Source organism: Peromyscus eremicus, chromosome 1, assembly GCF_949786415.1.
Source record: "Peromyscus eremicus chromosome 1, PerEre_H2_v1, whole genome shotgun sequence".
NCBI lineage: Eukaryota > Metazoa > Chordata > Mammalia > Rodentia > Cricetidae > Peromyscus > Peromyscus eremicus.
Genome location: NC_081416.1, coordinates 54,069,559 through 54,092,339, shown reverse-complemented (window position 1 = coordinate 54,092,339; position 22,781 = coordinate 54,069,559). Strand labels below are relative to the sequence as shown.

The 22,781-nt window shown below is 56.2% G+C and overlaps 1 protein-coding gene across 2 annotated transcripts in view; it reads left to right on the top strand.

The window, feature by feature from the left end:
- Atg2a (autophagy related 2A) overlaps positions 1-20,096 on the top strand; it is a 21,519-nt gene extending 1,423 nt beyond the window's left edge. The window contains exons 2-40 of one of the 2 annotated variants that reach the window (XM_059262304.1): positions 2,424-2,586; positions 2,683-2,835; positions 2,992-3,094; positions 3,404-3,638; positions 4,167-4,263; positions 4,343-4,504; positions 4,606-4,746; positions 5,874-6,111; positions 6,198-6,345; positions 6,426-6,518; positions 7,028-7,183; positions 7,280-7,523; positions 7,932-8,028; positions 8,115-8,274; positions 8,802-8,944; positions 9,032-9,147; positions 9,252-9,409; positions 9,794-9,944; positions 10,057-10,250; positions 10,382-10,462; positions 10,722-10,828; positions 10,916-11,008; positions 12,205-12,275; positions 12,505-12,581; positions 13,100-13,264; positions 13,405-13,534; positions 13,617-13,831; positions 14,233-14,441; positions 14,627-14,762; positions 15,424-15,627; positions 15,808-15,909; positions 15,993-16,077; positions 16,170-16,302; positions 16,401-16,473; positions 16,591-16,673; positions 16,889-17,010; positions 17,813-17,967; positions 19,223-19,375; positions 19,446-20,096. In XM_059262304.1, coding sequence (XP_059118287.1) covers positions 2,424-2,586; positions 2,683-2,835; positions 2,992-3,094; positions 3,404-3,638; positions 4,167-4,263; positions 4,343-4,504; positions 4,606-4,746; positions 5,874-6,111; positions 6,198-6,345; positions 6,426-6,518; positions 7,028-7,183; positions 7,280-7,523; positions 7,932-8,028; positions 8,115-8,274; positions 8,802-8,944; positions 9,032-9,147; positions 9,252-9,409; positions 9,794-9,944; positions 10,057-10,250; positions 10,382-10,462; positions 10,722-10,828; positions 10,916-11,008; positions 12,205-12,275; positions 12,505-12,581; positions 13,100-13,264; positions 13,405-13,534; positions 13,617-13,831; positions 14,233-14,441; positions 14,627-14,762; positions 15,424-15,627; positions 15,808-15,909; positions 15,993-16,077; positions 16,170-16,302; positions 16,401-16,473; positions 16,591-16,673; positions 16,889-17,010; positions 17,813-17,967; positions 19,223-19,375; positions 19,446-19,682 — 5,583 coding nt within the window. In that variant the 3' untranslated portion in view covers positions 19,683-20,096. Of the gene's footprint in view, positions 1-2,423; positions 2,587-2,682; positions 2,836-2,991; positions 3,095-3,403; positions 3,639-4,166; positions 4,264-4,342; positions 4,505-4,605; positions 4,747-5,873; positions 6,112-6,197; positions 6,346-6,425; positions 6,519-7,027; positions 7,184-7,279; positions 7,524-7,931; positions 8,029-8,114; positions 8,275-8,801; positions 8,945-9,031; positions 9,148-9,251; positions 9,410-9,793; positions 9,945-10,056; positions 10,251-10,381; positions 10,463-10,721; positions 10,829-10,915; positions 11,009-12,204; positions 12,276-12,504; positions 12,582-13,099; positions 13,271-13,404; positions 13,535-13,616; positions 13,832-14,232; positions 14,442-14,626; positions 14,763-15,423; positions 15,628-15,807; positions 15,910-15,992; positions 16,078-16,169; positions 16,303-16,400; positions 16,474-16,590; positions 16,674-16,888; positions 17,011-17,812; positions 17,968-19,222; positions 19,376-19,445 lie in introns of both variants that reach the window. The other variant, XM_059262303.1, reaches the window with a different exon arrangement.
- The last annotated feature ends 2,685 nt before the right edge of the window (positions 20,097-22,781 follow it).

Here is a 22,781-nt window from a genome sequence, read left to right as displayed (position 1 = left end):
TGTGTGTGTGTGTGTGTGAGAGAGAGAGAGAGAGAGACAGAGAGACAGAGAGACAGAGAGAGGGGGGGTGTTTCTCTGTGTAGCCCTGGCTGACCTGGAACTCACTCTGTAGACCAGGCTGGCCTTGAACTCACAGAGATCCGCCTGCCTCTGCCTCCTGAGTGCTGGGATTGAAGGCGTGCGCCACCACCGCCCGGCCTAATGCTCCTTTTTGGGAGTCAATGGCATTGGCTGTCAGTCTCCTCCCTTGACAGCACAGACACTTCACTTAACCCGACCCGCTCTCAGCTAGTCACCTTGCAGCCCCTGCCCAGAAGGCTTTCAAAGAGACCGCATGCCTAGGGACTACGTTGAGTTGGGAAGCAAGGCCTGGGTCCCAGTCTCAGTTTTCATTGTACCTGACTAAGGTACACTGGAGTGACTAAGCCTAGGCCTCAGTTTCCCCATCCATGGATAAGAACTTTTGAGTCAGTGTCCTCTTGCTTCCTGGCTCTGGCTGTGTTTGTTTATTCAAGGGCCCAGCAGGTGTTTATTGAGGCCCTCTCTGGTACCACCCAGAGCACCTGGGGTCATAGAGAGACAACCAGTGACTCATGCCTTTAGGAGCTCGCAGGCTGGTAGGGAGGCAACCCTACCACAGACATTTCTATCCTGTGTCTCAAAGAAATGTACAGCTCTGCCGTGGGTCTAGGACTCAGGGCCCATGTGGCCTCAGGTCAACCTCTGTCCTGGACACTATCCCCTGAACTGTTTGCTTGCTGGGATGAGCACGGGTTGCTTGCTGCCCCCTGGACTGGGTCCCTCCACTTGATCTTGTGCCTGGAATGGGCCACCATCCTGTTCCCTCTGCCTGGCCGCCGGTCTTCACTCTTCAACTGTCCCATCCTCGGTGTGCCCTGCTGGGTTAGGTGCAGGCTCTGCTCACCCCTTCTGGTGCTTGTTCACTTCTGAAACTCAGCCTGGCCTTCTGAGACCCTGCCTACAACCTAGCCAGACTGGGAGATGAAGGCATTTATTACCTACCTCTGAAGCCTCTGGTTGCCACAAGAAGGTGCTCAGTCTCATGTAGCCCAGGCTGGCCTCTAGCTCAAAATGGACAGCCTTGAACTTCTGATCTTCCAGTGTTGTAGAATATTATTTTAAGGTGTGTTACTTTTTTTTTTTTTTTTTTTTTTTGGAGCTGAGGATCGAACCTGCTCTAACAAACTTTTTTTTTTTTTTTTTTTTTCCCTCAAGACAGGGTTTCTCTGTGTAGCTTTGCGCCTTTCCTGGATCTTGCTCTGTAGACCAGGCTGGCCTCGAACTCACAAAGATCCGCCTGGCTCTGCCTCCTGAGTGCTGGGATTAAAGGCATGTGCCAACACCACCCGGCGGTGTGTTACTTTTGTTTATGTTGCATCTGTTTAACTCTGTGAAGCTGTGTTACTGTGCCTGTCTAAAACACCTGATGGTCTAATAAAAAGCTGAATGGCCAATAGCGAGGTAGGAGAAAGGATAAGTGGGGTTGGCAGACAGAGAGACTATATAGGAGAAATCTGGGAAGAAAAAAAAGTAGCCAGAGAAGGAGGAGGACATTAGGGGCCAGCCACCCAGCAAGCCACAGAGTAAGATTTATAGAAGTAAGAGAACGGGAAAAGCCCAGAGGCATAAAGGTGATGGTATAATTTAAGATAAGAAAAGCTGGCTAGAAACAAGCCAAGCTAAGGCCAGGCGTTTATAAGAATAAGCCTCAGCCAGGCAGTGGTGGCGCATGCCTTTAATCCCAGCACTTGGGAGGCAGAGGCAGGCGGATCCCTGTGAGTTCGAGGCCGGGAAAGGTGCAAAGCTACACAGAGAGACCCTGTCTCGAAAAACCAAAAAAAAAAAAAAAAAAAAAAAGTTTGGGTTGGGGATTTAGCTCAGTGGTAGAGCACTGCCCTGGGTTCAATCCTCAGCTCAAAAAAAAAGAATAAGCCTCCATGTGTGATTTATTTGGGGGCTGGGTGGCAGGCCCCCAAAGAGCAAAAACAGACAACTTTCCAGCCTCTGCTTCCCTGGTGTTAGGATTACAGATGAGTCTTCCCATATCCAGCTTCGCTCTGTTGGAGATGGGACACAGCACTCAACCAACTGTAGACCAGGCGGGCCTGGATCTTGAGACGATTCCTCTGCCTCCTGAGTGCTGTGATTAAAGGCATGCCAGCCCCCACGCCCAGCAGTAAATGAAGTTTTGAACCTAACAGAGAAGGAAACTTTAGCTGGGCCCAAAGGGTTGAGCAGTTGGGTGAGGTGAAAACAGGTCAGGACCAAAGGGAAGGCCTTATAAATAGCATAAAGAAGGATGGTCATACCAAGGTTTTCTCCAAGACAGTGGCTGTGCAAGACTGTGGCAGGTAGCCATATTTGGAGTTTCAGTGAGCTGACTTACTTTGCCTCTTGCCCAGTCCGTGAACGAGGTTCTGAGGTCGATGGAGTCACCGCTGGAACTGGTGGAAGGCTTTGTGAGTTCCATCGAGGTGGCTGTCCCCTGGGCTGCGCTTCTGACTGACCACTGCACTGTGTGCGTATCAGGCCTCCAGCTTGTCCTACAGCCCCGCCAGGGACCAGGTGAGGGCAGGGCAAGACCAAGGGTGGGAAGTTGCTGGGAATGGGCCCAGGAGCTATCTGGGTCTTTCTACCCTGAATCCCCGTTCTTTCCCACAGGCCCAGGGTCTGCAGACTCTCAGAGTTGGGCCTCATGCATGACCACGAGCCTGCAGCTGGCCCAAGAGTGCCTGCGGGAAGGGTTACCTGAACCCTCAGAACCACCACAGCCCCTGGAGGGGCTGGAAATGTTTGCACAGACCATTGAGACTGGTGAGCAGGCCCCTGCCGCTAGTCTGTTCTTGGGCCCTCCACACTCTACAGGACCAGGGCCCTGGATAAATGCATGGCTGCCACCTTTTCACCAGGAGTGGCAGGAACTTATCTTGCTTACCACAGCACCACCTAACTCTAGACACTCCTTCATAGTGCTTCGGAGGATCAAGGTGACCTTTCTGAACACCGTTGTGAGGGTGGAGCATTCGGTGGGTGATGTGGAACATAATGTGGCCGTGGAGGTCCGGGTACAGAGGTAGGTAAAGGGAATGAGGGAAGATAAGCACCTCTACCCATTCCGAGCCAGGCTTCTAGGCAGTGGCAGGGTAGGGCAGGGTTGGGGAGACTGGGGATGCGGGCCCTGCTGAGAGCCTGCACTGGTACCTCGGACCAGGAGGTACAGGCCGAAAATAACAGTCTAAGGACTCTGAGACTCAGGGAAGCAGAGCTAGTTGAGTTTCCAAGATGGAGGCCAGGCTCCTCAGTTCCATGCCCCTAGAGCAGCTTTAAAGAGGGGCTTCTGACCTGCGATTGTCTAGACAAGGCCGGACCCTTCACTCCCCAGACTGGAGTACTGTGATGAAGCAGTGCGGGACCCAAGCCAGGCGCCCCCTGTGGACGTGCACCAGCCGCCTGCCTTTCTGCACAAGCTGCTGCAGCTGACCGGGGTCCGCCTGCACTTTGAGGAGCTGCCCCCCCAGGCGGACCCTCCCGAGCCCCCTGTGCAGATTGGCAGCTGCACGGGGTTCATGGAGCTCATGGTGAAGCTCAAGCAGAACGAGGCCTTCCCGGGCCCCAAGGTGAGTCCCTGCAGAGTCGGACCGTCCAGACCCTTCCCGAGGGACCCCAGGCCAGAAGGAGGAGGAACCAGGTATATCGGGTCATGCCTGTAATCCCAGCATTCAGGGGCCTGACAGAGGCTGCTTTGAGCTCAAGCCCAGCCTAGACTACAGAATAATTTCAGGTTTTTTTTTTTTTTTAAATCCCAGCACTCGGGAGGCAGAGCCAGGTGGATCTCTGTGAGTTCAGGCACCAAAACTACACAGAGAAACCCTGTCTTGAAAAACCAAAAAAAAAAAAAAAAAGCGTACTCCATCACCGCCTGGCTTAATTCCAGTTCCTGCAATGGGGATGGGGGGAATGTTGCTATCTTCTTTGTGACTGAAAAAACAGACTCTGAAAGATCAGGTTGGCCAAGTCCGTGAGCTGCTTGATAGCAAACTTCACATTACAGCTGGTATCTCGTGTCCCCAGGGTATGAGTAGGTGGGTTGCTCTTCTTGGGCTGGGTGACATGTAAGGGCTCCACGCTGTCCATTTGGTTCCCAGTTGGAGGTATCGGGACAGCTGGGCTCCTTGCACCTGCTCTTGACCCCACGCCAGCTCCAGCAGCTTCAAGATCTGCTCAGTGCCATCAACCTTGCAGGTGAAGCCGCTGGGTTCTGGGTGGCAGGTGGGGTGAGCTGGGGTGGCCATTAGGCTACACTGAAACACTGTTCCTACAGACCCAGGAGGCCTGGCTGACAGGCTGAACAAGAGCCGCCCACTGGGTGCTGAAGACCTGTGGCTCATTGAGCAGGATCTGAACCAGCAGCTACAGGCGGGTGCTGTGACTGAGTCCCTCAGCCTACACCCCGTCACCAACCCCCTCAATTTGGACAGCACTGGTGGGTGCCAGGCCCTTGCAGGTTGAAGGGGCAGTGTGTGCCAGTGCAAGAGCTGGGGGCCCAGCCTTTCTGTTCCTGACTGCCCCTCACCTCACCCCCAGACCTCTTCTTCTCCATGGCTGGCCTCACAAGCAGTGTGACCTCAGCTGTCTCTGAGCTCTCCATGTACAGCGTAGACCTGGGCTCCTCTGTTCACAGTAACGTGGCCTTCCACCGGCCCTCTACCCCAGCCCACTCAGGTGGTAAGTCGACCCCTTAGTCGCTTATTCCAGGGGCAAGATGGGGTGGAAGGAGCCTCAGGATGGGGGTGGTGGTGTCAGATGTATTCAGGAGGTCTCAGTGATGCCTGTAGACCCACCATCCGTGGGGTTCCCGGCTCCTAACTCAGGGGAGGCTGGTGAGGCAATATGTACAATCTAGGTCTCTTTCTCTTTTTCTTTCTCTTTCTCTCTTCTTTCTTTCTCTCTCTTTCTCTCTGTCTTTCTCTCTTTATCTTTCTTTCTTTCTTTTAAATTTATTTAGTTTGTATTTTATGTATGAACACTCTGTCTGCACGTATGCCTGCATGCCAGAAGAGGACATCAGATCTATTATAGATGGCGGTGAGCCACCATATAGTTGCTGGGAATTGAACTCAGGATCTTTGGAAAAGCAGTCAGCAGTGTTCTTAACCGCTGAGCCATCTCTTCAGTCCACAGTCTAAATTTCTTAGTGAATGCTTTGGCCAGGAACTCCAGCTCTTCGGACTCAGTTCCCCTTTCTACAAAAGGGCACAGTGAAGATCAGACTGTATGTTTTAGTTAGTAGTTAAGTGTGTAGATCAAAGACTGGTATAGGTGCTTTACCACTTCGACTGATCCTTCTAACACCTTCAAAGGATTAGATTGAGCCTGGTCAGAGGGCCTGGTATACAAGAGGAACTAGGTGTCCTTCCAGGCACATGTGATACAACGGATTGGGTCTCCCATAGTCCAGTTTCGCCAGTTTCTTTCTTCCTCCTCCTCTTCCTCTTCTCCTCCTTTCTCCTCTTCTCCTTTCTCCTCTTCTTCCTCCTCTGCCTCTTCTTCCTTCTCCTCATTATCTTCCTCTTCTTCCTCCTCCTCCTCCTCTTCCTCCTCCTCCTCATCCTTCTAGACAAGGTCTCACTTATGTAGTCCTGGCTGGCCTGGAATTCCCTATATAGACCAGACTGAACTTGAATTCACAGAGATCCACCTGACTGCCTGACTCTGCCTTCTAAGTGCTGGGATTAAAGGTGTGTGCCACCATGCCCAGGCTAGCCAGGGTTTCTCCAACCCTCTGCTCAGTGGCCAACTCTGACTCCATTTAAGATACCCAGGAGCCCCTGCTAAGGCCTCTATTCCCCCAGGCAAGACGGCCCCAGCTCCTCTTCCGGATACCATGCGCCCTGACTCACTGCTGAAGATGACCCTGGGAGGTGTGACCCTGACCTTGCTTCAGACAGCTGCCCCATCTTCAGGACCACCTGACCTCACCACCCACTTTTTTGCTGAGTTTGATGCTGCCAAAGATGGGCCCTTCGGCTCCCGAGACTTCCACCACCTCCGGCCACGCTTCCAGAGGGCCTGCCCTTGTAGCCATGTCCGGTACATGCCACAGCCCAAGTCAGGAACCACCAGGGAACACCCAGAGCCCACAACTCACTCCCTGAAGCTTGTATTCTTGCCTACAGACTAACAGGCACAGCTGTGCAGCTGTCCTGGGAGCTGCGGGCTGGCGGCCACGGGCGCAGGACAAGCAGCACGGATGTGCACTTCGGGCAGCTGGAGGTGCTGGAGTGTCTATGGCCCAGGGCCACCTCAGAGCCAGAGTACACAGAGGTGAGGGTGGAGGAAGGGCCGGGGGGTCAGGCGGGCACCAGGCCAGCCTGAACTTGTTTACTTTGTATGTTCTCGTGTAGATCCTGAGCTTCCCCAGTCACTCGGGCTCCCAAGCCTCAGCTCGACCCTGTGCCCACCTGCGCCACACACAGACCCTGCGCCGGGTGCTCAAGGTAACCAGTCCCTGTCCGAGCCAGACTGCCTCTCTCTCTTCAGGGTCCTTGCATATCTGTCCTTGTTCTGACCTTGCTATTACTGTGGCCTGATTTCCCCTTCCCTGCCTATGTTGAACCTATAAGGTTGACAGAGGTGAGCGCTGGTGGCTTTGGTTGTCTAAGCCAGCATGATCGGGGTGTAATGGCACAGGCTGGTAGTCCCGGGGTTTGGGAAGCTGAGGCAGGAGGATAGCAAGTTGAAGGCCTGCCTGAGCTACAGATAGAGTTCAAGGCCAGGCCAGTCACCTCAATGAGGTCCTGTCTCAAAAGGGTAAAAAGGAGCTGGGGCAGCACTGGTCCCTAGCATTGCAGGATGTTTAAAGTCCTCTTCTGTCCCCTGCTGTGGCTCCTGTCCCCCAGCTTCTCTCCCACCATTGGGAAGCTTGTTTTGGTTTGTGGGAGCCCCTTCCTACCCTGACCTCACTCACCACAGCCCTTGCTGACCTAATCACCTTACCCCTAACCAGAGCCGGTCCCGGCGCTCCGTTACCTGCCATTGCCACTCAGAACTGTCCCTGGACCTAGCCGACTTCCAAGCTGATGTGGAGCTGGGGTCCCTGGACCGACTTGCGGCCTTGCTTCGTCAAACCACCACACCCTCTGAGCCACCTCCTGGCCTGCTAGTGAGCTGCCCCGCTGGTTCTGCACTGGGGTGGGAAGCAGGCACTTAAGTTCCATTCGGCCCGCTGTGACAGCTCTGACCTCCAGCCCTTCCACAGACAGAGCCCCCACAGGCCACTGAGCAGCAGACTGTTTTTCGGCTCTCAGCACCCCGGGCCACCCTGAGGCTACGCTTCCCCATCCCAGACCTACGGCCTGAGCGGGATCCCTGGGCTGGCCAGGCTGTGCGGGCCGAGCAGCTTCGACTGGAGCTGAGTGAGCCCCAGTTCCGCTCAGAGCTCAACAGTGGACCCGGCCCCCCAGCTCCCACCCGCCTAGAACTTACCTGCTCAGACCTGCAAGGTAAGGATGGCCAGGGACCAGCTGGGCAGAGGCCTGGGCCCCTTGGAGAGGTGGGTTTGAGATTACAGAAGGGTCTGGGTTACAGTTGGAGCCGACCCCAGCACAGGCAGAGAGGCCCCTTTATCCCAGAGACACTGACATTGACCCAGCAATTAGGAGGAAAAGAAGAGGCAGCGGGCTGGAGAGATGGCTCAGCGGTTAAGAGCACTGACTGCTCTTCCAGAGGACCCGGGTTCAATTCCCAGCACCCACATACATGGCAGCTCACAGCTGTCTCTAACTCCAAGATCTGACACCCTCACACAGACATACAGGCAGGCAAAATACCAATGCAAATGAAATAAAAGTAAATAAATTATTAAAAGAAAAGAGGCAGCAGTGAGACCCTGTCCTCTCTGTCCCCTCCAGGAATCTATGAAGATGGAGAGAAGCCACCTGTCCCCTGCCTGCGAGTCTCCAAAGCTCTGGATCCCAGGAGCACTGGGTCCAAGTACTTCCTACCTCAGTAAGTGGAGTGCTAGAAGGGGCAGCTGGAGAGGAAGGATCTGCTGGTGTTGGTGGCAGGCCACTGACAGGCCTGTGTCCTGGCAGGGTAGTTGTGACCCTGAACCCCCAGTCCAGTGGCACACAGTGGGAGACGGCCTCTGAGAAAGGCCGGGACCTAGAGCTGTCCACTGAGAGTCCATGCGAGCTGCGGCAGCCTGAGCCCTCACCCTTCTCCTCCAAGCGGACCATGTACGAGACTGAGGAGGTGAGGAGCATCTCCTCTTCTGGGTAACAAGGGACCCTGAAGCACCCACCCCTGCCCAGGGTAGGGAGGGACGCGCACCAGGAGCAGGTCCTTCAGGCACCAAGATCAGGACCCTGGCCACCTCAGCCATTTAATACCAGGGTACACTTGGGCCTCGGGACCCTCTTCTGAAGTTGACGGGCACGAGTGCTGTGAAGCAGGGAAGAGCCTGGGTGGGGCAGGACCGCCTGGGTTCTAGACAGGTCTGCTCCCTGCCAGCTCGTGTGTTTCCTCCTCTGGAAATGCTGTCTTGAAGGCAATTGTAGGGATTCACATTCATGAAGTCTTTACAGCATGGGGGAATGCTTGGGCACTGTGTCCCAGGTGAACATCACCCACCCACCAGGAGAGACAGGCACCAATGGATAGACAGATGGAGGGACTAACCAGTGAATAGACAGATGGATGGATGAATGACTGAATCTCCAATTCTGAAGCCAGAGACAGGCCCAGGCAGGTCTCCTGGCTGACTTTCCTCACCTGTCTAGATGGTGACCCCTGGAGATCCTGAGGAGATGAGGACATTCCAGAGCCGGACGTTGGCGATGTCCCGCTGTACCCTGGACGTGGTCATGCCCAGTGCCCACATCTTCCTGCCCAGCAAGGAGGTCTATGAAAGCATCTACAACAGGTGGAGACATGGGCTGGGCTGGGCTGGGCTGGGCTGGGCTCAAAGCCCTGTCCTCTCTTACCTCTGCCGTTACTGCTCCCGTGTCAGGATCAACAATGACCTGCTCATGTGGGAGCCTGCAGACCTGCTTCCCACGTCCACCACTGCCACTCGGCCACCTGGCTCATTGGGGTTCAAGATGTGCAAGTCGGCCTTCAAGCTGGGTACGAGAGGAATGCTGGGCAGAAGGGAAGGAGGAGTCCTGGTACGGGCAAGGCTGGGCCAGCCCTCCACATCTCCTTCCCACCCGGCCAACCTGTTCACTCAGACTCAGACTCGGATGAAGAAGACACCCAGTTCTTCTCGATGGCATCAGGTGCCCCTCAGACTCCTGCCCCCGAGCCTTCCCCTCGTCAGTCCCAGAGCACCTTCTCCACACTAGTGACAGTGCTGAAGGGTCGGATCACCGCGCTCTGTGAGGCTAAGGTGAGGCAGCCCAATTCCAGAGAGTTCCTCTTGTACAGCCAAACAAGCCTGCCAACTTCAAGTTAGGAACCGAGAGGGCAGAAAGCATAGAGGGCCAGCAGCACCCACTGCCACAGTCTAGCTGCTCACCCATACAACCCTCCAGCTGTCAGCCGCCTCCCAGCGTTTCTCCATGTAAAGCATGAGGCCCACACCTGCGGGAGGGGCCCACACCAGCGGGAGGATACGTGTCTTTCCCCTTCAGCTAGTAGCACATGGTGCAGACCTCCAGTGAAGCCTGGAAGGAGCTGGAGCTGCCTCAGGCTAGGACTCCAAGAGGCCCCTGTCTCTGGGTGTTAGCAATGCCAGATGCAAGGGTAAAGCTAAATATGTGCACATCTGCAGGGTGAGACAGGGAAGCGGCCGGATGTCACTCACGGGGAGCTGGTACTAGATGTGGAGCAGGGCACCCTCTTCAGTGTCACCCAGTACCGTGGCCAACCAGGGCTTGGCTACTTCTGCCTGGAAGCTGAAAAGGCGACACTCTACCATCAAGGTGTGGGGGCCGCTGCAGTGTATATCAGGCTGGGGCAGGGAGGTTCAGGAGGGCTGTGGGCTGTGATTGGGTGGTCAACAGCCTCAACAGGGCTCACGAGATTCCTCCTCAGCTGCCATTGAGGACTACCTGCTGCCCACTCACCTGGAACTACCCAGCTTTGCTCCCCCAGCTCAGCTGGCTCCAACCATCTACCCATCAGAGGAAGGGGTGACAGAGCGGGGAACCTCGGGCCGCAAGGGCCAGGGCCCCCCCATGCTGTCTGCAGCCGTCCGAATCCACCTGGACCCCCACAAGAACGTCAAGGTATGGATTCCTCAGCTGCTCACCTGCCCACTTGACCTGGGGGCAACTGCCTCCTTGGTGCACACTGGAGCTGGGTCCCCACGCTCTGGGCCCCCACGCTCCCTCCTGACTGACTGCACCTTCTTCCCCAGGAGTTTTTGGTGACAATAAGGCTGCACAAAGCTACTCTACGCCACTACATGGCCCCACCTGAGCAAAGCTGGCACTCCCAGGTGAGCAAAGTACCTGGGAGGTCACATGGCCCTGTGACTCTGGACTTCTGATTTGGGCAAGCAGGTCAAACATGGGCTGAAGAGGCCAGTGTGAACACTACAGACTGGACTGGAGCTGGCCTTGGTCAGAGCTCCTGACAAGGGGTGTGGTGGATGGCTGATGGGCCATGGGCAGGGTGTCAGGGGGGTATTAGAGGAGAGGTCACTTTGTTTTCACTATTGCCCCCCCATCCCCCATCCCCCCATCCTCACCCTGTAGCTATTGGACTTCTTGGATGTCCTGGATGATCCTGTGCTGGGCTACCTGCCCCCAACAGTCATCACTATTCTACATACACACCTGTTCTCCTGTGCTGTGGACTACAGGTACCCAGGCTGGGGGGCTAGGGGATACAGGGTCAGAGGCCAGCCTCAGATGTAAGGAACCCGCTCCAGCCCAAGTCTGCCCCTCAGGCCCCTCTACCTCCCTGTGCGAGTCCTCATCACGGCTGAGACCTTCACCCTCTCCAGCAACATTGTCATGGACACCTCTACCTTCCTGCTCAGGTATGCAGGCTGACCCAGACCTGGTCCATCCCACACTCGGCTGGGCTGCGGCCAGCTTCCTGCTGCCTGTCTACCCAGGGCCTCTTGGGGCCATCTGTGTTTGGGGTGATGGTGTCCCATATTCTCACATGTCCTCAGGAATGTGAGTTGTCTCCACGTCCACCCAAAATCAGACAGGAGCCTGGTGTCATGGGTCTGTGATCTCGCTTCTGGGAGTTCTAAAAGTACACAAAAGGATAGAGAGCTAGAGTATAGTGCAACCGGCGTGAGGTACAGCTCCACACAGCCCCAGAAAGGAAGGAGCCGTGGTACAGTGCCTACTGGGAACATTTAGATTAAAAAACAAAGGTTTTTTGTTTTTGTTTTTCGAGACAGGGTTTCTCTGTGTAGCTTTGGAGCCTGTCCTGGATCTCGCTCTGTAGACCAAGCTGGTCTCGAACTCACAGAGATCCGCCTGCCTCTGCCTCCCGAGTGCTGGGATTACAGGCGTGTGCCAACACCGCCCAGCCAAAAAACAGAGTTTTTAAAACTTATTTTAGTGGTGATGGCAATTTAACCCAGAGCCTCGTGTGTGCTCTACCAAGAACTCTACCAACTGAGCTACATTGCCAGCCTACATAGTTTAAATATACACTAGGTGGGTATGGTGGCACAAGCCTAAGATCCCAGCAGGAGGTCGCGAGAGGAAGGAACAGGAGTTCAGACACCAGCGGGTACTGGGGAGTAGGTGTGTGACGCCAGCTCCTTAGAAAGCTGAAGGGAGGGGATCCTGCCTGGACGACTTAGTGAGACTGCCTCAAAAACTAGACCGTGTACCCTGTGTCCAGTCCCTAGTACACAGGCCCTGTGCTCAGTGAATCCCTAGTACTAGATGGATAGACAGATGAACAGACAGATAGAGCTGTAGGGGGTGGGGAAAAGGGCACCCGCCACACACCGGAAGTCCAAGTCCACTGCAGAATTAGAAAGGTTTTGAGTGTTGTAAGTCCCGTGGGAGTGAGGACCTGCAGGGTCTTCCCAGGCTCCCTGGGACTGTCAAGGGACAGTGCTGAGACTGTCAAGGTCCCATCACTGTAGCTCAGGCGCTTGGACCTCTGCCCATCGCCTCCAGGACCCCTCCCGCCCCTCTGCCCGGCTCCCACCGAGCTGCCGCCTGCAGTGGCTCCCGGGCCCTTCTCAGCCCTGTTCCCCACCAGGTTCATCCTCGACGACTCCGCCTTGTACCTGTCCGACAAGTGTGAGGTGGAGACCCTGGATCTGCGGCGAGGTGGGCAGGGCCTGGGTTGCGCTCCCCCAACACTGAGGGGACAAGCCCCTGACACACTCAGAGCAGCCAGATGTGACCCCAGCTGCTGGCCTGTCCCCAGCTACACATTCCTGCCTTTGCTTGACACCTGCACACAGATGTACTAGACACCTTGGATTCTTCCCCTGGTGGTGGGTAGCATGGGGCAGGGTAGACGGAGACCATGAGACCCTTGTGCCCTCTGCCTCAGATTATGTCTGTGTCCTGGACATCGACCTCCTAGAGCTTGTAATCAAAACCTGGAAGGGCAGCACTGAGGGCAGACTGGTAAGTGACTGGACCAGAGGTCAAAGGAGCCTCGGGAGGGTCACAGTGCATGCTCTTGCCTTACCAGGCTACTATGAGTGTCCTCCAGGGGAGGGCCAGGTCCCTGTGAGTGTCCTTCCAACTCACTGAGGTCACCAGAGGGCACCTGTAGGCAAGACAGAGGTGGGGCCCAGGGAGACAGCCACTGTTGGTGCCAGTTCTTCTCATCTTCACGGTGAGATAACAGGTCCTGTATCACTAGGCTGAAGTCTGGGCAGGGGTGAGTGGGTACCCTGGAGGGGGGGTACGTGGGTACTCTGGAGGGGGGGTACGTGGGTACCCTGGAGGGGGGGTACTTTCATCAGTTGTCTGGGATGTCTACATATTTGGTCAGTGAGCTACTGCCTCAGCTGACCAAACAGGAGAAGATCCCCTTTGCTCTCGCTCCCTCTGTGTGGGAGACAGAGCTGAGGTGCCCTGGGGGATGGGGAGCCTGGCATGTGGTGGCTCCTGTGCCAACCATGGCCCACTCCCCACAGAACCAGCCGCTGTTCGAGCTGCGCTGCTCCAACAATGTGGTGCATGTGCACAGCTGTGCCGACTCCTGCGTCCTGCTGGTCAACCTGCTCCAGTACGTAACCAGCTCTGGTGACCTGCACCCCCCACCCCGGCCCTCCAGCCCCACGGAGATCGCTGGCCAGAAGGTACAGGTGAGGCCTGGCCACTTAGGCTACCAGAGCTCGGCCAGGCCCCTCTCTTTACACAGACACAAGGCTTGGATAGGAGGAGCCCTGGAGCTACCCCTTCTGGGGCTCACTCCTGCCCCTTCCCTTTCCTGGCCCAGCTCTCGGAGAGCCCTGCTTCCCTGCCCTCATGCCCTCCAGTCGAGACAGCCCTCATCAACCAGCGAGACCTAACTGATGCCCTTCTGGATACTGAGCGGCGTAGCCTGCGGGAGCTGGCCCAGTCATCAGGTCGGTGAGGGTGCTCTAGGGACAGCAGACCGATCAGGAGTTCTCAGCCGCATCTTCTCACACTGGCCACTTTCTCCCATAGGTGGCCCCCTTCCTCAGGCCTCCCCTGTCTCCGTTTATCTGTTCCCTGGTGAACGGAGTGGGGCCCAGGCCCCTTTGCCTCCTCCTGGGGGCTCTCCTCATACCTTGGAGTCCTGTTCTGAGGCAAAGGAGCATGAAAAAGAAGAGGAGGGGGACGGAGAGACCCTGGACAGTGATGAGTTCTGCATCCTTGACGCCCCCGGCCTAGGCATCGCGGTGTGTGTTGGGATGGGGGTCCTGAATGCTCAGGTGGCTGCTCAGCCCTTCTAGAACTCTTGGGTAGGAAAAGCAGCCAGGAGGCAGCCTTGGCTCCAGGCTAAAGGAACAGGTGGAAGTCTAGAAGGGGGAGGAGACACAATACCCTACCTAGACAGAGGATAGAGGAAGAAGAGGGCCAGGTAGCAGAAGGGGTACCATGTAACTGCAAGGGCTAGTGGAATGTCCAAACTCCTTGAGGTTCCAGCTGACAGGACCAGCAGGAGCAAAGACCCCTCCGACAGACCACCCAGACACAGTGCGGGCTGGGGGTCCAGGAGGGCAGAGGAGAGGGAAGCAAAGGGGCGGTGCGGGGCTGGCCACCGCTTTGTCAGACCTTTTTGCTTGGCTCTTTCCTGCAGCCTCGAGATGGGGAGCCCATTGTGACACAGCTGCACCCAGGCCCCATCATCGTGCAGGACGGACACTTCTCCCAGCCTCTGGGAAGCACCGACCTGCTGCGGGCACCTGCCCACTTCCCAGTGCCCAGCAGCCGTGTGGTACTGCGGGAGGTCTCCTTCGTCTGGCACCTCTATGGGGGTAGAGACTTTGGTCTTCACCCTACTTACAGGTTAGAGGCATGTGGGTGGCAATTGGTGGCGTTAAGATCTGGGCATAGCCTAGCTATGGCTTCCAGCAGCTGGCAACCTCAAGCCTCATGCATATCTGACCTTGAGTTTGTCCTTGCCCTGTGCTGAGGTTGAGGAGAGCAGATGTTTCCTCAGAGTTAGCTTGTCCCCATGTGTCTTTTCTCAGAGCAAGAGCTGGCTTCACAGGCCCCAGGGTCTCCCCTTCCCGCTCCTCTGGTCCCAACCGGCCCCAGAACTCTTGGCGTACCCAAGGTGGCATCGGACGGCAGCACCAGGTCCTCATGGAGATCCAGCTCAGCAAAGTGAGTGCAAGGCTGAGTGAGGGGGTGAACACAAGTGAGCTCTGGGGAGAGAGACACTGGCAGAGAGTGCAGGGTAGTGGCGTGTGATGATGGATTCCTGAGGGATTGGATAGCAAGAGCCACAGGTCTACGAGAAAGAGAGTGGTCCAAAGGACTTGTGCCCAAGAGGGTGTTAAAGGGTTCCAGTTTTTCAGAGCGACCCAGTTGGTACTGAGCAAGCATGGCAACAGAAAATGGAACATGCAAGGCTGTCAGTAGCCGGGAGGGCTCAGAAAACAGCATCCTGGCAATAGCTAGCAGGCCTGCGGGGAGCCAGAAGCATCCAGAAAGAGAAGGGTGGAAGTCAGTCAGCCACACAGTAAGTCCTCCACACAAGGACAGGTGTGGAGGGGAAGTCAAGGCCCCCAGGACGGGAAGCAGAGCGTGTCTCCCTGGGTATGGAGCGTGGCTTAGAGAGGATGGAGCCATCCTGGGCAGAGGGAAGGTGTTTAGAGGTACAGGATGGGCCTCAGCAGTGTCTGACAAGGTGGGCCTCTCTACTTTAAGTGGAACAAAGGCTGTGGGAAGGTCAGATGGGTGGGGACAGGTCAAGTTTAGTGTCAGTAATTTAGCTGGATTAGCAGCAAAGTATGGACCCGACTCAGGCCTCTTCTACCCACAGGTGAGCTTTCAGCATGAAGTATACCCAGAAGAGTCAGCCACAGGTGGAGGCCCTGGCCAGGAGCTGGAGGAGCGGCCACTGTCCCGCCAGGTGCTCATTGTTCAAGAACTAGAGATCCGAGACCGGCTTGCCACCTCTAAGATCAACAAATTCCTTCATTTGCACACGAGTGAGCGACTGCCCAGGCGCACACACTCTAACATGGTGAGAGTGTGCCTGGTGTGGGCAGCCTCCTTCCCGTAGACCCTCCTGAAGGTGTTGTATGTCTGGGGGACAGAGCTCAGGCTCAGTGGAGGGAACAGCATGGGCAGAGGCAAGGTTGATGGCAGTTGGGAATGGGGTTCCCAAAGCCCGGCAGTTACCCAGTTTATCCTCTGCCATCAGCTTACCATCAAGGCGCTGCATGTGGCTCCCACCAGCAGCCTGGGAGGGCCAGAGTGCTGTCTTCGAGTCTCCATGATGCCTCTGAGGCTCAATGTGGACCAGGTGAGTGGATGGGCAAGGGCAGAGCCCAGCGTGGCCCCTCCCCATCTCCAGACCCTGGATCTGACCCAGAACTCTTCCTACAGGATGCCCTCTTCTTCCTCAAGGACTTTTTCACCAGCCTAGCAGCTGGCATCAACCCCATGGTGCCAGGGGACACTTGTGCTGAGGGTGAGAGGCCAGACCAGGGAAGGGAGTCTGGATCCTGGCTGCCTCCAGCCATTCTCCGTTCCATCCTGGGTCTGTGACTTCTCTTCCTTCAGCTAACCAAGAAACCCACAGCCGGCCCAGCAGCCCCCAGGAAGGGCAGTCTGAGGCTCCAGAGACAGTAAGCAGCCCTCTGGAGGCCCCAGGCAGTGGCCACAGCTCCTCCGAACCTCAGCCCATCTACTTCAGGTAGGGAAGAGGGCTCTGAGCCAGGCTGTCTGCCAGCCAGGTCAGTGACCAGGTCAGTGACCAAAGACCCCCCTTTCCCTTCCTTCTTCCCCTTTCAGGGAGTTCCGCTTCACATCCGAGGTGCCCATCTGCCTGGATTACCACGGCAAGCATGTCACCGTGGACCAGGTGGTGAGTGCTACCATCAGGCAGGCTGTGTGAACCACTCTCTGGGTCCAGGGTCTGGGACAAAGATTCACAGTGTATATCCCAAAACATGCGCACACACCCTGTCCCTCCTCCCAACAGGGCACTTTCACAGGACTCCTCATTGGCCTGGCCCAGCTCAACTGCTCCGAGCTGAAGCTCAAGAGGCTTTGCTGCCGGCATGGGTGAGCCCCTCGACCGCCCCCTTGGGGGGTCTACAACCCTCCCCCTGCTGTTTCTCATGGGTTGCATGGTCATGGCCAAATCCCTTCTCAGGCCTCAGTTTCTCCTTTGTAGTAGGCTACTGTTACTCCACACTCTGGGGCCGGGAGGGGTGCTCACAGTTCTTGTTTTGGAGGTACCCAGCCACCCTTGTCCCTCATCCTTGCCTCCCTTCCAGTCTCCTGGGCGTGGACAAGGTGCTGGGCTATGCCCTCAATGAATGGCTGCAGGACATCCGCAAGAATCAGCTGCCTGGCCTGCTGGGAGGTGTGGGCCCGATGCACTCGGTTGTGCAACTGTGTGAGTGTCTGCTTTTGAGCAGTGTGTTTTCACAGAACAAATATAGATGAGGGAAGTGAGGAAAATTCCCCCCCCCCCCGGGGGGGGGGGTCCAAGGGAAGACTGCACTTTTTAAAACAATTCCATTTATTCTGTGTATATGTGGGTGGTTGCATGCATACATGCCACAGCACATATGGAGGTCAGAGGACAGTTTACAGGACTCAGTTCTTCCTTCTACCTTGTGAGTCCTGGATGTTGAACTCATGTCAGCAGACCTGGTGGCAGGGACCTCTACCTGCTGAGCCATCTTGCTGGCCCTCCTGTTTTATTTTATTTGATTTTTGAGGCAGAGTCTCACTATGTAGTGCTGGCTGTCCTGGAACTCACTATGTAAGTCAGGCTATCCTCGAACTCACAGAGGTCCTCCTGCCTCTGCCTTCCAAATGCTGGGGTTAAAGGGCACTGGCATCCTATTTTATTTTTTGAGACAGAGTCTCATGTAGCCCATGCTAGGATCACAGGCATATGGTACCACACCTGGCTTGTGCCATCAAGCCCAAGAACTCTTGAAACTGCACTTGAACTCAAGGAACTGTGTCATGTAGCTGTATTCCCAGCACTGGGGAGGCAGAGGCAGGAGGATTGCTTGTTGGTTCATGAACAGCCTGAATGGAGCTAGGCCAGGCCAGGGAAAGCTACTTAGCAATATTCCGTCTTTAAAAAGAGGGAAATGAAACTGGATTGGGAAAGGAGTATGGGTACTTAGGCAGGGACGAATAGCCAGGGCAACCTTGGCATCTCTGATAATCCTGTCCTCCAGTCCAAGGGTTCCGGGACCTCCTGTGGCTACCCATTGAGCAGTACAGGAAAGATGGGCGCCTGATTCGGGGGCTGCAGCGTGGGGCTGCCTCCTTTGGGTCATCCACAGCCTCTGCTGCTCTGGAACTGAGCAACCGGCTGGTGCAGGCCATCCAGGTGAGTGCAGGGCTAGACAGGAAAGGGAGACCCTCATCCCCAGGCTCCTGATTCTGTCCTCCCAGTTCTGCTGAAAGCCAAACTTGAAAAGGCTGGGCACAGATAAAGGCCACACGACATGGTGACTCCCATGGGTGGAGCCAAAAGTATGTTCTGGTCTATCAGAGCCCACCATGTTTCCATGCTCCCAGCTATTTGTAAGTGATGAGTGTACAAGGGGCAGATGCAGAAACTGGCCCAGTAAAGTGCCCCAGAGCCCGTCTCTACCCCCTGACACACACACACACACACACACACACACACACACACACACACATACACATACACACCAAGGCCCAGGTCTTCCCGGAAATGACTGAGCTCCGGGGTGGGGCTGGGTGAGCCTGCAGACATGTGGGAACCCTGTGCATCAGGTGACCTTTGCGCTCAGCCCAGAGAGGGAAGGGCAGGGTTCCAGGGGTCTGCAGTGGAGGTTCCTTTGGATGGGGAAGACTGGGAGTGGGTAAAGAACACGAGCCAGAGGTGGGTGGGCAGAAGGTGGGTCTGGCGGTGGGCTTGTTTTGATGACTCTTAGGGTCTGTCTGTACAGGCGCTGCCCTCTAGTTGGGCACTAGACGGCTCAGGCGGGTCTCAGCCACGGGCAGCCCGGGTGTGGGGCCCACAGGATGTGGGGTGTGGGGCCCCCAGGAATTCTCTCCAGCAGCTGTCTCAGCAAGCCTAAACGCTTCCTCTTTCTCTCTTTAATTTACTTACTCTCCATGTGTACTGGGCTTGTAGTTTGAAGGTCAGACAGTTTGGGGGAATCTGTTCTCTCTACCACGTTGGTTCCTGAGGCTGGGGATTGAATTCAGGTCACCTCAGAGCAAATACCTTAACCTTCGGAGCCATCTGGCCAGCCCCAGAATGGCTTGCTAATGTCTCCTTACATCGAGGAAGCCCTTGAAGAGCTGGAGAGAGGGCTCAGCAGTTAGGGCTGCTTGCTGCTCTTGCAGAGGACCTGAGTTCAGTTCCCTCAAAGGATCCCGAGCCCTCCTCTGGCCTCTAGGGGCACTGCATTCACACAGTATCACACATCAATAAAAATAAATGAGTAATAAGAGGGAAATTCAAAAGGAAGTTCTCTGAGGTAAGTGATGGGAACCACTAGGGGGAAAGGAGGTGGAAGTAGACGGAATAGGACAGGGACAGTCGTGCAAGGCAAAGGTCGCTATGTCTGCTTGGCCATCTGTCTTCGTCCATCTCTGGTGTCCTTCAGGCTACAGCTGAGACAGTATATGACATCCTGTCCCCGGCGTCCCCCATCTCCCGCTCCCTACAAGACAAGCGTTCTTCACGGAAACTGCGCAGAGGTCAACAACCTGCTGACCTCCGGGAGGGCATGGCCAAGGCTTATGATGCTGTCCGAGAGGTGAGAACCGCCCTAGCCCCACTCCCAGCGGCCTCACCCCGACTCTCTCACTGACCTCTGACCTCCACAGGGCATCCTGGATACAGCTCAGACCATCTGTGATGTGGCATCAAGGGGTCATGAGCAGAAGGGACTGACGGGCGCCGTGGGGGGTGTGATCCGACAGCTGCCCCCAACAGTGGTAAAACCAATAATCCTAGCAACAGAGGCCACATCCAACGTGCTTGGGGGCATGCGCAACCAGATCCTGCCTGATGCGCACAAGGACCATGCTCTCAAGTGGCGCTTGGAGGAGAACCAGGACTGACTGCAGGCACCTAGGATCCATCCACTGTCCCAACATGCTCGCTGTGTCCGGCCAGCCACAGTGGCGCCACCAGGCTCTTCAAGGGATGGCCACTGTGAAGGATATCTGCCCAGCCTGCCTGTTGCCAATTCGCCGTGAGATTGGGGCCTCGCGGCTTTGGGGCCTCTGCCCTGTCTGTGCACTTTCGTCTGGGGAGAAAGGACGCTGCTCCTCCCTGCTACCTGGGCCCACACTGCTGCCTTGTTCCAGAATGAGGATGGAGGCTTTTGGACCCGCGGACCCTGCTCAGCCAAGTGTCTCTCCATGTCTCGTGGGGAGGTGGGGGACAGATGCCATGTGGGTCAGTGTATTTTTAAGATCCTTGAGCGTGTGGGTCAGTGTCTGCATGAAGTGGAATAAACTTGCCCACCGCCAGCCCCTCTTTCAGGTCCTGTGTACCTGTGAGGCCCCAGCCTGCCCTGCCTCAGCCTATACCTTGACCTACCAGTTCCCACCTCTGCACGCAGTACCCACCTGTTGCCACCAGGGGGCACCACACTCCACCCTCAGCTTTCTGCTGGTGCAAACCAGCCTCCCTCTTCCACTTTGGGCTCAACCTAGCTATTATCCTGGGTGCCTATCACCCTGGCACTACTTCTGAGTGGTAGTTGCTGAGTGAATTTGTGAGGCATCACCTGGCAATCCCAGAGGATGAGATCTAGGAGCCCGGATCAAGCCCCATTTCTTGATTCTATCCCTGTAAGACCCCAGGGTCCAGCCTTGTTCTTGAGCTGGAGCAAAGCAGGGCTCCAGGCCACTGCTGTGAAGCCCTGGGTTGTGGCCTAAGGCTACATCTGTTAGTCTGCCAGCTGAGACAGCATCCAGGACTGTCCCCCTCTAGAAGGCTGATTCCTAGGCCCTATGGGGTCTAGTCTCAGCATCTTCAAAGAAAGAATTTTGGAATGTCCAGGCCTTAAAGGGGAGACATGTTGGGACAATGCCATGGCATCTAGAAGATGCCCATTGCCCCCATCCCACAAACCTTGTTCACAAGGGAGTCAACCCAGTGACTCCACCCTCAGTGGCACTGCCAGGAAATGGGTGGGTCTGTGGAGCCCCAGAGGTCCCTCACTTTGCTGAGCACTGAAGTCAGCTGTGGTCTTTTGGCCTCTGTCACAGATCTGAGTGTTGAACAGAGACCTGTCCCTGTCCCCGTGCCCCCCCCCCATTTTGGCTGCCTGTGGTTAGCTCGGGCCAACAGACTAGTCAAAAGGATGAGCCACTGAACCCTGAGAGGGGACAAGCCCATGGGTGGCCAGGGTCTGTCACTGGGTAGCTGGAGGCCCCCGTCTGGCACTTCCTGGACCCGCCCCACCAGCCGGGGCACAGTCCAGGTCTGCTGCCCTTCGGACCCCACTTGTGATCAGTATTGATGGCAGTGGGCTAATCATTAACACTACCAGGGCTGGGCCAACGGCTCAAAAGGCCCTGGGCCCAGGGTGGCCCCACTTCCTCCTTGTGCCCTGAAGGCCAGCTAGGTACAAGGTAAGAGCTCCCAGGCTATCTCCTGGAAGGCTGCTGTGCATGACTGTCCCCAACTTCAAGCCTTCCTGCAGAGCCATCAGCCCTTCTGAGCAAGAAAAGAGAGGTGGGCATGGGGACTTTGGGGGAGCAGATTCCTGTTCTGTGGCCTCAGTTTTACACCTTTGGGTGAGGCGGCTGCAGTGTCCATGCCTGGAGCTTGCTAGCTCTTAGGAGACAGGATTCCTAAACAGCTGCTATGTCTGTCTTATGGAAGTGCTGGTGCCTCACGCAGCAGGCGGCTGGGCCTGCCTAGGCCTTGGGATGGGCTGCAGGGCTCTGGGGAGAGGGTTGACCATCTACTTACTCTTCCTTCATAGGACGGTCCTCCTAGGGAAGATCCCTGCAAAGGACAGGGCAGGACCCCTCCTAGGCGCAGCAATGGGACCTTGGGTGGCACCCTCTGCTTCTCTGTGCCTTTTCCTACCACTGCCAAAATGGGCTACTCCGGAAGCTTCCCTTTCTTTTCAGAATGCTGAGTCCCAGGAGGACAGACACTGGCCCCTGTCCCTGAAGCCTTTTGGGCCAGAATCTGTGGAAATGATGAGAATGTAGATGAGTTCCTGGACCCCTGGGTCAGCTCAGGGGTCCCACCTCTCAGCTCCTTGTCACAGCAGGGATGGAGTGGGGGAAGGGTAGGCAGCTTCTCACCAGCACAGACCAGTGTGCAAGATGGCCTCCCCTAAGCCCTGGCTTGCACAGGTGGAGCTGGTAGTACTTCAGAGAAGTGAAGCTACTAGTTAGAAATCACCCAGATTCCAGGCCCTCGCTGGCTGAGACTGGTGAGGTACTGAATCCTTCCAGGGCCTGGCTGCCGATACCCGTTCTCGGCATTCAGTGAGCCTGGTTGGGCACCCACCGCCCACGCTCTCTCCTTCCCTTTTTTCCCCCCATATTGATGATTAAGCTCAGAGCCTTAAGCCAAGCACTCACCACTGAGTGTCACCCTGGGGTCCCTTGCCCTTTCCTTCCCTACCTCCTCCCGTGTCCTCGTCTTTTTCTCTTGGCCCCTCAGCCTCGCTTTCTGTCTTTCATGTTTCTGGTTCCTTCACTCTTGTCTCCAGCTTCCTGGATAGGGCCACCCCCGGAAAGTGGCATTTCGAGGTCCTTGGAGGTTACAGCCCAGCTCTCCTTTGCTGTCCCTCTGCCCCATGGCTGCAGCCCTGAGGGTGGGCAGAAGCTGTAACCGGCCCCAGGTCTGTTTAGGAGGAAACAAGAGGCCTTGGGGGCAAAGGGTGTGGGTGTCCGTGAGCAAGGGCTGCAGGAGAGTTGTAAATCAGAGCCACGCCCATCTGATGAGGAGGCTCTCGGGTTGAGCTTGGACTTCGCCCAGGAAGAAGGTTGGCGTCCTATGGGGTGCCAGGTGTGGGCCTTGGATGAATGATAAGAAGCCTCAATAAAAAGAGTGTGGACCTGGAGCCAAGAGGGCCTAGGGGCATGGGTGGGCAGCTGTGGGGCTCTTCCCAGATCCTGCCAGAAAGGAGGTGCCTGCAACCGTACCCTGACTCAGTGGCTCCCACCCCCTGTAACAGCAACTCC